Source organism: Maniola jurtina, chromosome 8, assembly GCF_905333055.1.
Source record: "Maniola jurtina chromosome 8, ilManJurt1.1, whole genome shotgun sequence".
NCBI classification, from domain to species: Eukaryota; Metazoa; Arthropoda; class Insecta; order Lepidoptera; family Nymphalidae; genus Maniola; species Maniola jurtina.
Genome location: NC_060036.1, coordinates 8693208 through 8709923, shown reverse-complemented (window position 1 = coordinate 8709923; position 16716 = coordinate 8693208). Strand labels below are relative to the sequence as shown.

The following is a 16716-nucleotide window of genomic DNA, read 5'->3' as shown; positions in this document are numbered from 1 at the left end:
GTCTATCAAATCCTTCCCGAAAACTGCGAATTGTTATGAATTTTGGTAAAGCGAGTTTTTCGTCACGTAATACAAAATTAATCTCCGGTTCTTTCGGTTAACCTTAAAATTACTGGGTGGAAACATTTTTTTAGCTCCTTTTTCTTAAAAGGTTTCTTTGTAATTAAGGGTTGTAAGATTTCCTTGCAACAGTACACGTCGCGAATGTGTTTAATCTTAATCTATACTTTACCATACTAATATTATTATATATACGAAAGTGTGTCTGTATGTCACGAAAGATACAAAGATCGTTTGCATCCTGGGGACGACTTTTATCCTAGAAAATCAATTAGATCTCACGGGATTTGTAAAAGCCTTGGTGTATAAATGAGTTAAGAATCGTTACCTTAATTAAACTATGTTTAAGTCATTATAAATTACAAAATCATTAATTTTAAATACAGATCTAATTTCACCTGTAATTTTGTTTTAAAAAAGCAATAATAGTTCCTTTACAGAATGCCGGCAGCTGTGATTTGAAATAAGGCTGTAGAGAGAAATGGTTCCCATTACACCACTAAGCCAATATAATATGGCTCAAGATATTTAATTAGTACCCATTTGTCCTTCCTAATGACGGTGCAGTTTCAATATTTCTCGTGATTAAAATTGCTGTTCATTTCGAGCTAAAAGTTGAAACAGCGCACAAAGTAAAACAAACCCTGAAATAAGCTTACAATTATTTTGGGGCTTCATTTTAAGATACACGGCGAGTGTGTCCAGCCAAGTTTATTTCGGAGTTTCATTTTATACTTTCAGATTTCAGTATATTAGATATTTTAACTTTGTGACTGTTTTGCAGTAAATAATTAAAAGCCTGAATAGCTCGACGGTCGGGGAACATACTGAAATACCTAATGTCACCGGTTCATACCAAACCGTTGCACGATTCCTAGCACAAGCTTTGAATAACATGTTTATTTAAATAAACAAAATAGCTTTTTATTACATATTTAGTAGTACCTACCTAAGTACGAAATTAGACTCTTCCGAAGGTATACAACTATATCTCATACATTTGATGTGCATAAATCTTGTATATCGTATAAATGTGTTATTTTTTATTAGTAAGGGCCTTAGCCAAACTTAGTTAAGCAAGCGTTTAATGTCTTTAATAAGGATTTTTTAAAACATACAAAAGTGAAAATGCTTCATATCGTAGGTATCCTGTAAAGGTATATCGCCTGAGCTTAAACAAGATTAGTTATACCTGTATACCTATGGGGTAGACTAGGATTCCGAAGTGGCAGGCGTCTTGACAAGATAACAGTGATCGATGTGCTGCTTTTAAGCCGTCGTCGTCGTCCGTAGCTACTAACTTATTTACTGATTTTGGTTGCCAAGATTTTTCTCTACAAAACTTCATATCAGTAGGTTTCCCTTGCTAGCTATGCTACGGCTTTGTCATCAATTTAATGCTTATGCTTTTGCAGAAAAATAATCTAGCCTAGTCTAGTAATCTACAACAGCTATTAATTTAGTCTAGCGTTAAAGAGCAAATCATTCGAAGCGGAAGTTAAACCAATTCAGAATACTTTCTTATCTATTCCCACAGAGTGTAAGAATTATGGTTTATTGAACGATACAAGGGGCTATAAACGACAAGACGACGCGGAGTAACTCGAGCCTGGAGGTGCCGCGCCGTCTCGATAAGATAATACTGATGGATGTTCTGCACTTAACTCTTGTAAACTACTTAAGTATTAGAACATAATTTCCAAGTTTAGTACCTAAGCTTCTAAAAATTAAACAAGTGTAAATTAAAAATTTATAACACCCCCGACAAGTGAAGGTTACATTAACTAGAAAAGAGCTCATAACTCTCAAACGGCTGAATCAATTTTCTTGGATTATAGCTAAAAACACTCTCGATCAAGCCACCTTTGAAACATTAGTTTAGGAGCTATAAAATCGGTTCATTAGTTTAGGAGCTACGATGCCACAGACAGACACACAGATACTCACGTCAAACTAATAACACCCCTCTTTTTGGGTCGGGGGTTAAATAGTAAGTAAGTAGTAATCATGTCCAAAAACTGGTCAAGTGCGAATCAGAAGTACACGTACAAGATAGGGTTTCTTTGTCAAGTTGACAGGCAATATGGCAGGAGAGTGATGTTTTTTTTTAATTATTTTAATAATATATTATATAGGAACCTATTCAACTACTAATAGTTTAATTTTATTAAACTAATTTTCGTGCCGGAAATGCAGCTAAAATTCTTGCTACCATTCCACGCGACGCAGTAGCTTGCATAATAATAACAAATAATTACCATAAGCACCAAGATAAAGCGTTTCATTAAATTAAGTTTGAAATAGGCAGTCATTTGTGCACACACACTTCCATGTTAATAAATGCATTAAATGCGAAAATGTGTCTGTCTGTCCGTGTGTCTGTCTGTCACCTTTTCGTGACCTATCCAGCTTTTGTATAGTTTGGCTGCAATGAGACCGGCAGCCTGGCAAGTGATGATGCAGCCTAAGATGAAGCGCGCTTGCCTAGAAGTATTGTGACTTTCGTAAAAATAAGGGAATTGACTTTCACAGACAGGTAGAGGTTCATACAAGAAGTGATCTAGGCTACAAGGGATTTTTAACTTTTTAACTTCGTCAAGGGCAAGATATCAGAAGAAGGAGTATATTTAATCTTCATATTATTGTAATTCCAGAGATGTAAATGCTGAGTAACTAAAGTGTAATCTTGGTGATATCAAACTGAATCACTGTCAAGCGTCTGGCACGTTGCCTTTGGTTCGATAGCAGCTAGGCTACGAGTAGAGATACAATTTTTCACACAAAACATTCTTATATCGGAATTTTCAATATTTGAGATTTAAAATACATGCGTGAGTATAATGCTGGTTATATGTCTACATTTTTACAATATTTTAATAATTACAAGTAAAATCAAGTTTTCACGTTGGTATGTTTGACAATCACCTAATCTCATTAGGTACTAAACAGATTTTACTGATTTTAACAAGTAAATAGTGTCTCGTCGAAGAGATTTCTGTAATTATACTAAACTCAAACGTATTTATACCTATATGTATACAAAGCCTCTTGAGTGGCATTTTACAAGGCTTATAACCATTAAAAAGTAGCATATGAGATATTATAATTGAAGTCACCATGACTGAAACTTCGCAATATTCATTCGCATTCTGAATCATAGCTATTTTCATGCGCTATTTTGGTTGCTAACCCAAAGTGCCTATATTGTGCAAAGCTCCATGTTTCTATTCGGAACTCATTGTTGTGTTTGAGACTAGATTCGTCAGGCTGACACCTGATAAACTGCGCTGTTTTACCTAGTCACACAGCTTGTGTGAATTATAGCTGGGATTTAGCAATATTCAAGTAAATAAAAACAGAACACATGACTGAGAATATAAAGAAAATCACTGCACGTTTTTTTAAAGAACATAGTGTAGAGTTTTTAGGTAAGCTTAAAAAAAATCTTATAGATAGAGCATACGGAAAATCATTCCGTAGAGAACTATAGATTCAGATTATTTATGACTATTACTTTGTTATTTAATAATACGTATTATGCACCTAAGTTACTGTAATTATTTAACTTTATTGTATATTTCATTTTTTTTTTTGTATATCTGTAGTCACCCGTAATCGGCTAATGGCAAAAAGTACTGAATAGATTTTGTTCAACTTTTAACCCATAGAAAAAAAATCCAGAATGTATCGTGGGTGTGTCTACGGCTTAAATCCTTCGCATTCTGAGAAGAGACCCATGCTCAGTAGTGTGCTGGCATCGGGTTGTGATGACGGTCGTAGAGAACGTTCATATAAGGTACATTATGAACACATAAGGTAACCCGTGCGGAATGCAGAGACGGTTCGGTATTTTATTTATAAAATAAAACTAAGCTTTATTCAAATATATCGCGTTAAGCTTTGACCCGCATTCAGGATTGTTCATACTGTCGCATAGGATCGTCTGGAGAATATTGCTTCCAGCGATAAAATCTTCACGAAGCCCTTTTATTTCAGTTTAACGTTACGTGTCTGTACCTACTTTGTAAATAAATATTTGATACACAAAGAATCCCAAGGTCGAAGATTATTCTTTCAAGTGATATCAATTCGAATCAGTGAAATATATTGTTAAAACGTAATAAGAATATCATAATGCTATAGTAGATACTATAAAGGTCATCGTCCTTGGGACCCCTACATCGATGGGTCTTTGAGTCCCGTTCATTGTCACTTCTTCACACGTTGTGCTATTTAGGTTACTCTGGTTCTTCTACGGGTCTCCTCATTTCTGATTTCCTTACGTAGAAGACTTAGAACGAGCATGATTACCTGCCTCCAACACCTGCTGAATGACTCTCAATTCCATTATTTAAAGTTCAAACATAGTTTTGGATATTTCAACACCATGAAAATTCCAACACACTGACTCCAGGTTTTTTTGCCTTTTATTTAGTGTTTTTAAAACTCAGATTCTTGCAAAGGAGGGACGACAAAACGGGTTTCTGGGGTAGACATCCTAGTTTATAACCCCAAATATTCAATAACACATAGTCAAAACTAAACTTCCGTTTTCCTTAGATTACAAGTAGCTTGTTGCCGAACGTCCTTGTTGCTACGAACCGATAATGAAATAATTATGATACGAGTGAAAAACTCGTAACTCCAGAAGGTTTTTAAGGCGCCAGGGATTCGCGCTGCTTATGCGTTTCTCCAAGAGGTTTCTGCGATTTGTGTATCTTATGAGCAAACTAAGGAAACACGCACTATAGTTTCTCCTAAAATCGGGTTTGGCTGGCCAAGTTAAGTTCTATATCCCAAAATCGGGTTTCGTTGGTGACAAAGATATTATAGCAAGTAGTTGTAGCGACGTTTATCCTCATTTGGCGGCAGGCGTCACCAGTGATTAGTCGTTCCTATGCGCCGTCAGCATAGCGACATCAAGGTAATGGGTTCTAAATCGCTTTGATCGTTTTTCCGGAAGGTTAATGAATTCTCTCGCTCCAATAAACATTTAGGTTCAATGATGAAACGAGCTCTGTTATAATTTTGAACTTTATTTATGGATAGTAATTAACTATTAACTGCGATACATATTTTTAAAATAAGGATAATGAGAAATAGAACCAAGTACCTAACTACCTACAAACATAATTGAATTAGAGGAGATCTAATTAGGATCGCTGCTGGAGCTAATTTTTTAATACTTAAGGGCATTTAACGACGTTGATAAAATACATATTTAATTGATTAAAACAGCGGAGGACTTAGATGGCGGTCCTTGTCGGTTTAGCATTATGATTAGGTACTTAGTAGTATAATTAAATGAATAATTTATAAGATGAACAAAGTGCTGAATTTATTTAGGTATCCTGTGTCTGAAATGAATAAGCACTAGGTTAATTCCCAGAACAATAAAATAATATGAATTAAAGAGAGATTCCTTTACCTACAATACAATCTAAAAGGATGATATTTATACCTACTCTTAGAGTATTTCGCGGATAAACTTCTTACGTAGATAGATATTATGGTTTTAGATAGACTTTGAGGCTAAAACACAATGCTGTGTAAAGAAATGTATGGAGAGTAAATGCGCGACCGCGATTCGTCTCGTCGCTTTTTATACATTTTTATTCAAAGCATAGTGAACTATTTTGTGCCTCACTCATAGCTGCGTATCTCAAAGTTTACCCTGAAGCCACCCCTGCAAGTCCGGGGTGATATGGGGTGATTCAGTCGTAGTTTCATATCTGCACTTTCCTCCGGATTCACCGGATGTACCGGATATCGAATTTTAAATGTCAGTGTGATGTTGTGCATAAAATATCTGCTTTATGAAATGTTTAATGATAAAAGCTGTACTCAAATAGGACAGGGTTTAGAAGATATAATACGAATTAACGAGGATTGCCTTTTTTGAGGAAGTAGAGTTTTTAAAAATTGGCGAGGCGGTTGAGCTCCCAAAAATACTAAAACACATTTTTTTTTAAAATTCATTCTTAATATTCACAAATACTATAAATACTTAAATATAAAAATTATAAAAAAATGTCGTCCAAATCACTGTAACGAGTCAGGGTGCCCAGGACGCTGGCTGCGTTACCTCGTTGAATGGCAAGACTAATATGCTGACCAAGGTAAACTGCCAGACCTCCGGTCACCCGTGGACAGTGAACTCCACAAGACGGGATGACATACAGATTTAGAAATAACAATTCTGTGCTTGCCAAACGGTAATAGCCTAATGGTTAGATCGGCCTTCTTTTCGGAATGTCGGGGATTCGATTCCAGGCACAACCCAAAAATCAATCAGATTTTTACAGTACTTTTGAATCGTCAAGAGCATCTACCACTCGTTCGGAATGCCACCTTAACTCTTTGGAGATATGTGCGTTTAAAGCAATAATTAAATATCACTTTCTGTAACGGTGACAGAAAATATCTTGAGGAAACCTCTATGCTTGAGAGTTCTCCATCCATGTTCTCAAAAAAGGTGTGTGAAGTCTGCCAATCCACACTGGGCCAACTTAGCAGCCTATGGCCTAAACCGAGAAGGGTTTGTGAGAGGAGACCCAAGTTCAGTAGTGGGCCGGTGATAGGTTGATCATGATGCTGATGATTATGTGCTTGCATCAAATATATTGTGGTGTTTGCAGGAGTCTGGCACAACCACGATAACACAGTGGCGATGAGCGGGGGTTCTTGCCGCGGGCGATAGTACAGCGCACGCCCGCGCTGGCCGCCGCCGTCCCCGCAGCTCGCGCGCCCGCGCCGCTCCCTCGCAGCCATGGTGCGAGACAAGAAGTCGCCGCACAAGACTGACTCACAGAAATGTAAGTTTAGATGTAACACAGAACCTTCCAGATACCTACTATTAAGCAACCGACATAGCTCAACGACTTGCGAAGCTGAAGCGGCAATAGGCAGGGCACATTATTTGAAAAACCAATAGACTTTGGGGTCCCAAGTTGCTAGAATGGTGACCTCGCATTGGAAAGTGCAGAGTTAGAAGACAGATCATCAGCAGAATCAGACAGAATTTCAATTTTGTACTATGTTATTACCGACAAGTTTTAATATCGAACAACGATTCATATGAAATTCAGAAAATATCTAATTGTTTTTTCTTAGTCTGGTTGAGAAAAGTTTTAAGTTAATTTTCATAATGTTTCAGGATTTTACGGTATCAAAAATATATATCGACATTTCAAACTATACAGTTTAAGCTGTGGTTTGGAAAAATTAGTCAGTCTGTAGACATCAGCGACCATAATAAAATAACCCAGACGCAAAAACGCGAGTGAGGAAAGACGCCTTCACAGCGTGAGTTGCGCAGATGCGTAATGAGGGTGATATTATGTATAGTGTAAAACCCGTAAACCGTGATAGGCAGTGGTTTAGACGTCTACTTCTTTCCTAGTCGGGGGATCTGGGGTTCGATCTTGGGCACGCACCTCGTTCCCGGAATCGGGAAGTTATATAGCGTTTTAAGCAATCAATTAATTATCACGTGCTTTTACAGTAAAAGAAAACATCATGAAAAAACCTGCATGCCTGCGTGTTCTCCAAAATGATCTGAGGCATCGTAGCTCCAAAACTAATGAACGGATTTTAATTTAGTTTTTTTGTTTGTTTGAAAGGTGGCTTGATCGAGAGTGTTCTTAGCTATAATCCAAGAAAATCAGTTCAGCCGTTTGAAAGTTATCTTTTTTAGTTACTGTAACCTTCACTTGTCAAGGGTGTTATAAATTTTTAATTTACACTTGTTACTATCACCATTTTACATTACATTTTATTTTTTACCTAGTAATAAATTAACGTAACTTTCCACTAAACTTACACTTCTGGTGCTACATAGCTACTCTATAGTTCTTTATCGAAATCGCAATAGCATAGTGTTAAGCTGGTGCAATATCTATCTACTCCAGGCGAAAATTAGTCTAGTGAAGGACCGGAATTGCTCCCCTGGGTACCTTTGCATGGACTGTTGGCGAGTAGCCAATATAGCACGCTACTCTCCAGTCGATTCATATTGGCAGGTGGGATTCTATCCACAGACAAAGGCTTTTACAAGAAATGCCTAGACTACGACTCGGACGCCAGCCAATGTACCTATACCAATTTAGGCTAGTTTATTTATATCGGTGTCTTAAATAAATACCTACTTCAGAAATGTTAAGATTTTTTTAATAGCTTTTGACGGTGCCAACAAGCTCGCTCTAAGCAATATGTTATTTCTTCCAAACTCCTACATTTCCTGTATCGAGTTTCAGACGGGATAAATGGGTTCATTACTGAAGGCGAAGCGTCGGCGGATTTTCCCTTGCCGATTTTCATCAGCCCTTTACTTTGGATATTGGACAAACAAATGCCTAACAAACTTATGTTTCCCAAAGTTATTGCGAGATAAAATTTGGGGCTTAATCAAATTTTTCAAGCAAAATAGGATAAGCAAAATTGAATTAGGAGAAGGTTATTTGTCGATCCAACAGATTAATGTTTACAAACACACACACACACACACATTATACAGGCATCAATTCAATATGAATCGCCTCTACCTGCTCCTATTAATTAATATTATTTCAAATTGACCCAACCTATATCTATATACACGTACATTTGGCACAATTATGATGGAGTCGCGTTGGGAATTGAATCCAGTCACCTGGAACTGCAATCAATATGCTAAGCTACCTATTTTGTATACCTATTAAGTACATTTCAATATATGTATAAAAAGTCGGTAGGTATAGTTTTTAGTTCGATAAGAATTATTATAACTACTTAGTGTTATAATAATTCTAGTTACTACTACTAGTGGCTAGTTTCTTGAGGGAATAAATATATTTATGTATTCAATCACCTAAAATGGTCTATTATTATAAAAGAACACTTTAAAAAATTATAAGATGTATTTTTTTGATGATTGAACGACGTGACCAGTGATATTCCTGTCAGCCAAAATCTTAGGTTAGGTTATATCAGAACATAACTATTCATTTCCACATACAAGCCGGGCACTTAGGTTCTAGTTATTGGGTTGATAATTGATATACCTAAAAAAATTTTTTTTAATGTTTCAAATGGTAAAATCATTAAAAAAGTAGATCAATCATTCAAAAAGATGACCGTTTTTCAAAATTAAAAAGGTCATATTTTCGGTAGGAAGGTCATTGCAAAACGACGACGGTGACGATTCGAAAGCACTGTCGAAAAGTTTATTTGAATGAAACTTTTCTATTCTATTCTCTATTCTTTTTACCTCAATTTAGAGGTAAAAAGATATATATTATAAGGGCAATTAAATAAAACTGGTATGTAGGTATAATTTATACTTTTTCGTGCAGATTTAATCGATACAACATTTTTTGCGTAATCTTGGACGTATTTCCCAAATCCATGACGTCAAAGCGTTTAGCAGACATTTTTAATGATTCATTGGTTCAACACGCCTGTTATATTAATAACTAGCTGATGCCCGCAGCTTCGCCCGCGTGGATTGGTCAGATCCCCTGCAGCATCAGGATTGAGGAGTTGGACTCCAAATTTTTTATGAAACAATGTCGCAAAGTTCCTCTATCGATTAAAAAGAAATGACGCAAATCGGTTCAGAAATCTCGGAGATTTCGGTGTACATAGGTAGAAAAACACAACTCCCTTTTTAAAAGTCGGTTAAAAAAGTAGCCTATTTTACGCCCTGGTCAATCCTCTACTTGCCTGTGAAAGTCCCGTCAAAATCGGTTCAGCCGTTCCAAAGATTAGCCTTTTCAAACAGACAGACAGACAGACAGACAGACAGACAGACAGATAGACAGACAGACAGACAGACAAAAATTTTAAAAACGTGTGATTCAGTTATGGTATCGTTTAAATAACCATATGAGCTTAATATGAGGTAGTTATTTCGAAATTACAGACAGACACTCCAATTTTATTTATTAGTATAGATAATCATGGGTCTCCTGTATCTACTTTCAAAATTCAATCTAGTACACAATCATTTGTTATACTGTTCTTATCATTTTAAAGGTTTGGCCTATGCTGAGCACCCACCATACTGATATTATAAAATGTGAAAGTATAGGTATCTGTCCCTATTACCTTTTCGCGGCCCATTCGCTAACCGATTATGACTAGTAAAATATACGTGGATCTGGACTCGAGATGTGACTATAGATTCACGTAACTTTATAACTTTTTCAATGGTTCTTGTTATGGAAAACCAAAATAATTTCTGTTTGGTAATCAGCAGAAATATCTGCCGATCAAGAAGAAACGTGTGTGCAAATCCATACAAATCTGTCAGTTATTTTGTTTGATTTGACTTATTGATAAAAATATATTTTTTTGCTTACGCAATATTTAAACAATTGTATATTCCTGCTGTATAAATCGTCTATGTTTGGTAAATTCTAACAATAGGTATCTAGTAATGAAACGAACACAAAATATTTTCTAAAATAAAACGAAAAAGTTTTGTAAAATATGCTATACTTCCATTAATTTTTTAGGTACCATTTTAAAATTATATCAATTCAAGATACATTAATTTCATATCAAAGTCCTTAAACTACTTTAGCACAAACACTTATCCCAAATATTATTTTTATAATATTAATTCTTATTTTTTATGGTTCCACCAAACCCGTAAGGATTTTTCATGAATACAGTTAAGAGTTAGTTTGGTTGAGGAAACTAGCAGTATGACGGGCAAAAAATAATAGATAGATGCTATCTTGAATATGGGTAGCGCAGTCTAGTAACTAGTTACGACTCACGACAGCAGATATCAATCGACTGTGTTGGTTAAGCAACATTAACCCCAATCGGTAACTGGATGGGACTTTGGAGGTCCTACCTTTTATCAGTGCCGGAGAGCCCCGTCTCATTCAAGCTGCCTAGTACCAAGTAGATGATGTCCACCACTTCACCGATGTGGATCTAGGTTTTTTTGAAAATCCCGTGGGAACTTTTTGGGTTTACGAGGCTAAAAATAACTTAGGTATATCCTTTCCCGGAATGCTAGCTGTCTCTGTACCTTTCGTCTAAATCGGTTTAGTAGATAGGCCGTGAAAACCTGAAAAGCATAACAGACAGACAGAAACACCGCATTAATAATATATTAGTATTATACTCGTAGATAACTAAAGCTGTGTTTCATGAAATAGGCTTAAATTCTAGAGCTTAGTTTTTCAACGATAAGAAACACTGATTAAAAACCAGAACACGTTATAAATAGCGTTACATAAGCGATGCCGGTGCACGAATGACGATGCATTAATGAGCGCGGCGCCCACGTATAACCTGCTACACACTAGCATTTTGAATTTTAAGTCTTTTTCTGTCCTCTATGTTCTTTATTCAAACTCACTGATTAATCAAGAATCTGCTATCTGCATGGATTCCTTATTACTGAGAGCTCTGACCCTGTTTCATTAATTACATAATAGTAGGGGGTTTTCGTAGTATAAAGTGTTTTCCAATTGAAACTATTATTAATATCGTTATCTGCCTATATAGTGTAATCTCATTATTCCCACATTGTTAGATCCCGCGGGATTTTCCTAAACCCCTTTCTTAGTGGTTGCTTACGTCATCACAGATACCTTTTCCAGATTTAGCATTAACCTTGTTATATATTATATATTTATTGTTGGTTTATTTTTGTCACAGATCATTAAGTTCCGATAAGAAAATAATATTGATATAAATGATGTTCTTACGACCGATTTTTGGTGATAGCCAATCTATACGGACACTAGTCAACTACGTAGGAGTACGTACACAGAAAATAAATTGGAGTGTATGTGTTGTTCCTTGTGTAAGGTAAATGAGTCCTTATTCGACTGTCCCGCCATAGTTATCCATGTCCCGCCATAGATAGTTCCAATTTCCACCTTCCACCTTCTTCAACTGAGACACCTAATCGTAAGTATCATAATCATCTATTGTCATCCAAACTACTCTCGTCTGCAAACTTTCAACTCAATCGAATAGTTCCAAGTAGCGGAAAAATCTGTTACCGGTTTCGACGGAATGACGAATATCGTTAAACTAATAAAACGCCAACAATTGTATTTTCAATTTTTTGATAAGTAACTAAACGTCAAAACATCCGAGCTCTAATTAATGCATAGTCACTCGTGCACCAATTCTCTTATACTCTCAAGATTCAACGTGTTCCAGTTTTTAATCAGATTTTTCCTGCCGCGTACTTAAAGACGTATCTCCGTGACTCGCTTCATACAAACGTAGTTCTCATTTGAATATTAATAAATCAAATTCGTTGTAATTTTCTAGACACGTTTTTGAAACTAATATCTAGGACCTAGGTATAGGTAGTAATTTTAAAGCCTTTGTGTTAGAACAGCAATACCATTCTTCTACTCTTCTATCAAAGTAAAAATACCAAATACTAAACGTATTTGATTCGATATAATATCGGTTAAAAGTTCCTTTTTTCCAAGCTAAGCTAAGTTTTCGTCAACATGAATGGACGCTGAACTAATCTGGATTAAATTAAAAACTTAGCATTCTGAAAACGACAACGGGGAACATGACTATTACAAAAACTAGCCTATGCCCGTGACTTCGTCCGCGTGGAATATACAAATTCAAACTCCTGTTTTACCCCCTTAGGGGTCGAATTTTCGGAAATGGATGATACATATTATGTCAAATTTCAGTCCAGTATAGTTTGAGCTGTGCGTAGATAGATCACTGTCACCTTTTTTTTCTATATACATAGAGATAAATAATTCGATTTAGGTGTACCAAAATGAAAACCCGAATTGCTGTCTAGTTTCAGAAACGCTATAAATATGTAAGTAAGTCACGTAATAAGAAGGTCTAAGCAAACAAAACTCGTTATTATATTCTATTCAGGTATCCGAGCTCTACCTTGCGTGAAAACGTTGAGCCAAAATTAACACTGAGACTCGTTAGTAGCGAAAACCTTTTTTCTTTTGAGGGCAATTAATAGGGTTCCTTAATTGTTCCCTTGAAAAACATACTGATGACGGTTTAATGTAATGTAAGTTGTGTTTGAGTAAGGTATTGTCTACTACAGGTCTACTGATGAACGTAGACGTCTAGAAAGTGCTAAAGATATACCTATCTTGTCTGGCAATCGTTCTGGATGGTCCAGAAAATATTATACAAATTGCAATAATAAAAAATTTCACTAGACATCTATCCTATCCAATAGATCCATACTTTACTAATATTATAAATGTGGAGGTATGTCTGTCTTTTCACGGCCCAACAGTTTAACCGATTCTGACGATAGGCACAGAGTTAGCTTATATCCCGGGGACGGACGTAGGCTACTTTTTAACCCAGCAAATCAAAGAGTTCCCACGGGATTCCTAAAGACCCATCCGCTTAAACGATTTGTATGAAATTTTGTACGGAGGTGTCTTGCGTCCATGTTATTGACATAGATAACTTTTTATCCCGGAAAACCAAACAGTTACCACGGAATCTTCAAAAATCCACGCGGACGAAGTCGCGGGCATCCTCTGGTTAGTAAATAAAATAAAAAGGACCGATATCCGAGGACAATGAAAAATGTTATCGTTTTGGCTGTTTGATCCTCATCGATATTAAATCAAATTTGTTTCAGCGTGGAATAAAATACCCGTCACCATGAAAGGGGTCTGCCGGTCGGCGTAATTGCTTTGGCATGAAATATTGGTTTAACAAATGAACTTTATTTCCAGCAGGGGCTATTTGGGAATTTATAATTATTGTGAAATTGTCCCTGGTCTGGTTTGGTGGGAGGTTTCAGCCGTTGCTAGCTCCCGGTAAAGGCTTACCCATTAAGCGATGTGGCGTTCCAGTACGATATTGCATAGAAACCTATTAGCAATACATATGGGTTTTAAACCCATAACAACCGTCTAACTTGTTAAGGGTTATTTTAAAATCAACTCAATAAGTGACGAAATATAAATACTGAGTGTACCGAGTAGAAAATACAATAGATATACTCGTAAAAAAGGAATACTAATTGACGCAATTTGTTTTGCATAGCATCGGCTTACGTGTCGTAGAGTTAGCGAAGAAATACTATCACAGCTTTAGTGAACGTTCCCCAAGGGCTTACGGAGCTACATCGTTGCTACCACGGATAGTAGATACATACAAATTGCTTTTCTAAGTAATCCTTTGTAATTTAGACTTCATTTGCTTCTTTAAATTGGAAAAACTAAAGATAGTTTAAAGCCTGATTTAGTTTGAAACTATCTTTATGGGCGCGGCGTGGATTAAAATGAATTATTTATTGTACATACAAAGTCATTCTACATTCTTTTTATCCAGTCTAACCTGGATTTAGGAATAGCGTGAATGAAATAATTTGTATTATTGGCTACATCACTACTCACTACTACTATCACTGCCCAAATTATAAATCCCAAAGTGTGTTTATTTGTTGGTCTGTCCGTCAATCACGCCACAACAGTGCAATGGATTGACGTGATTTTATGCATGGGTGGCATAAGCTACTTTTTATACCGGAAAATGAAAGAATTCCTACGATTATTTATTAAAAAACTAAATCCACGCTAAAGAAGTCTAGTGAATATTTTTATAATTTAAAATCGATCGATATATATTCTCGATATTTTATTCTCTTTCAAAGAGTTTCTCGTACTTTCTTCATTCAAAGGAAACAAATATTCGCTTTACAATAATTTTTTCAAAAGCTTTCAACGAATTTGTTTTTAAATATATTAAAGGCAAAGTTTGGCAGTGATTATTATTTATTGGTGCTTGAATAGCTGAATGAAGTAGGTAGTAAAATTCGAGTGGCCGATTTGTTTAATAGTTGCAGTATTAAAAAGTGATTGATTTTTTATCCCGTCCTATCAAACTAAAGTTTTCATCTTAATCAGTATATCTAGTGATCTATGCATATAATATAATCAAATATAATTCAGAGTTCCTACATTTTTTTACAATAGTACTACTTACCTATCTGCCTATACATAGATATAAGTTTTAAGAGCAGTGGGTACATTATTAATGGCAATTTCGTAGGTTCGATAAATTAGTAGGGCTACTATCGTGGATATTTAAATACTAGCCGATGCCCGCGACTTCGCCCGCGTGCATTTAGGTTTTTTGAAATCCCGTGGGAACTCTTTTATTTTCCGGGATAAAAAGTAGCCTATGTGCTAATCCAGGATATTATCTATCTCCATTCCAAATTTAAGCCAAATCCGTCCAGTAGTTTTTGCGTGAAGGAGTAACAAACATACACACACACACACACATACAAACTTTCGCCTTTATAATATTAGTGTGATTTACTACTAATATTTAAATATTTACTACTAATATGTATAGGTTTACGAATGCAAATCCGTTTTCTGTGAATGGTATATCTAGTTTCGATCTCGATAATGCTGATTGGTGAAGCGCGGATGAATAGAGCCTGCGCTTCTTTTGTTACATAATAATATTACCGATGTGGCACGGTCCATACGAAATATTATATAATATCTGACATGGATTTTAATGATACAAATAAATAATTATCTGTTTCATATAATAAATATATGTTTTACCTATTTTTTTATATATTATTATGTACCACCTACTTTTAAGGTTTTTAATTTTACTTCTCAGTTCTTGCACCATCCCACGCTCTGGTCAGTTAAAGCCTTTCATCAAAGGTTGCCTGTAAGAGATTGCTTTAGCAATAAGGCCGCCCTTGCACCCTTTGTATAGTTTGTTACTATTGAGCACGGGTCTCCTTCTTAGAATGGGAGGGTTTGGCCTTAGTCTACCACGCTGGTCAAGTGCGGCTTTCACACATCTTTGGAAGATTATGGAGAACTCTCGGGTATCCAGGTTTCTCCACGATGTTTTCCTTCTCCATTAAAGCCAGTGATATTTACCTATTGCTTAAACGCACATAGGTAACTCAGAAAAGTTAGAGGTGCATACTTGGAATCGACCACGGACCTCCCGAATAAGAGGCTGACATCTTAACCACCAAGCTATCACTAATAATTCTATACCTGTACATAATTTCCAATTTATGGTAAGAAGTAGCTTATGAACTTATTGTTTTTTTTTGTTAGAAGTGGCCGGTTTTTGTGTTCTGCTGGTGTTTATTGGTGGTGGAACTGACTGGGAAGCGCTCTAAAGGGGCGTCGCGTGTATGTCGGCGGGCGCCGGCACAGACGGAGTCCATACTTATACATATAGTTTCCCTAACTTGTAAATAACTACAAACTTGACATTGGCTAATCAGTGTAAAGCCAGACGAGAGAGAAAAAAAGGTTTAACCGTTGAAAAAGTTGGGCCTTCCAATATTGATATTTAGGTCATCAAACATCGAAGTTGTGAATAGAGTGAGCAATAATAATAAGCATTTACGTAAAGAAGCCTTGGGAAAACCTAAACGCTGACTAAACTCGATCGTCGAAGCCGTCACGGATCACTAGTTAACCTTATCGGATTTTATTAGGTTCCCAATAGTACAGTTACCTATTAGTTTGTAGACATTAAAAGGATATAAAAAATAAGCATTTAAAAAATAATCCATATTACTTATTACTTAATATTATAAATGCGAAAGTGTGTCTGTCTGTCTGTCTAGCTGTCTGTCTGTCTGTCTGTCTGCTACCTTTTCACGGCCCAACAGTGTAACTGATTCTG

The 16716-nt window shown here is 36.1% G+C and overlaps 1 protein-coding gene across 1 annotated transcript in view; it reads left to right on the top strand.

Moving 5' to 3' along the window:
* LOC123867563 overlaps positions 1-16716 on the top strand; it is a 179636-nt gene that overhangs the window by 23460 nt on the left and 139460 nt on the right. The window contains exon 2 of the mRNA XM_045909654.1: positions 6699-6875. Within this exon, the coding sequence (XP_045765610.1) occupies positions 6830-6875 (46 nt within the window). The 5' untranslated portion in view covers positions 6699-6829. The remainder of the gene's footprint in view (positions 1-6698; positions 6876-16716) is intronic.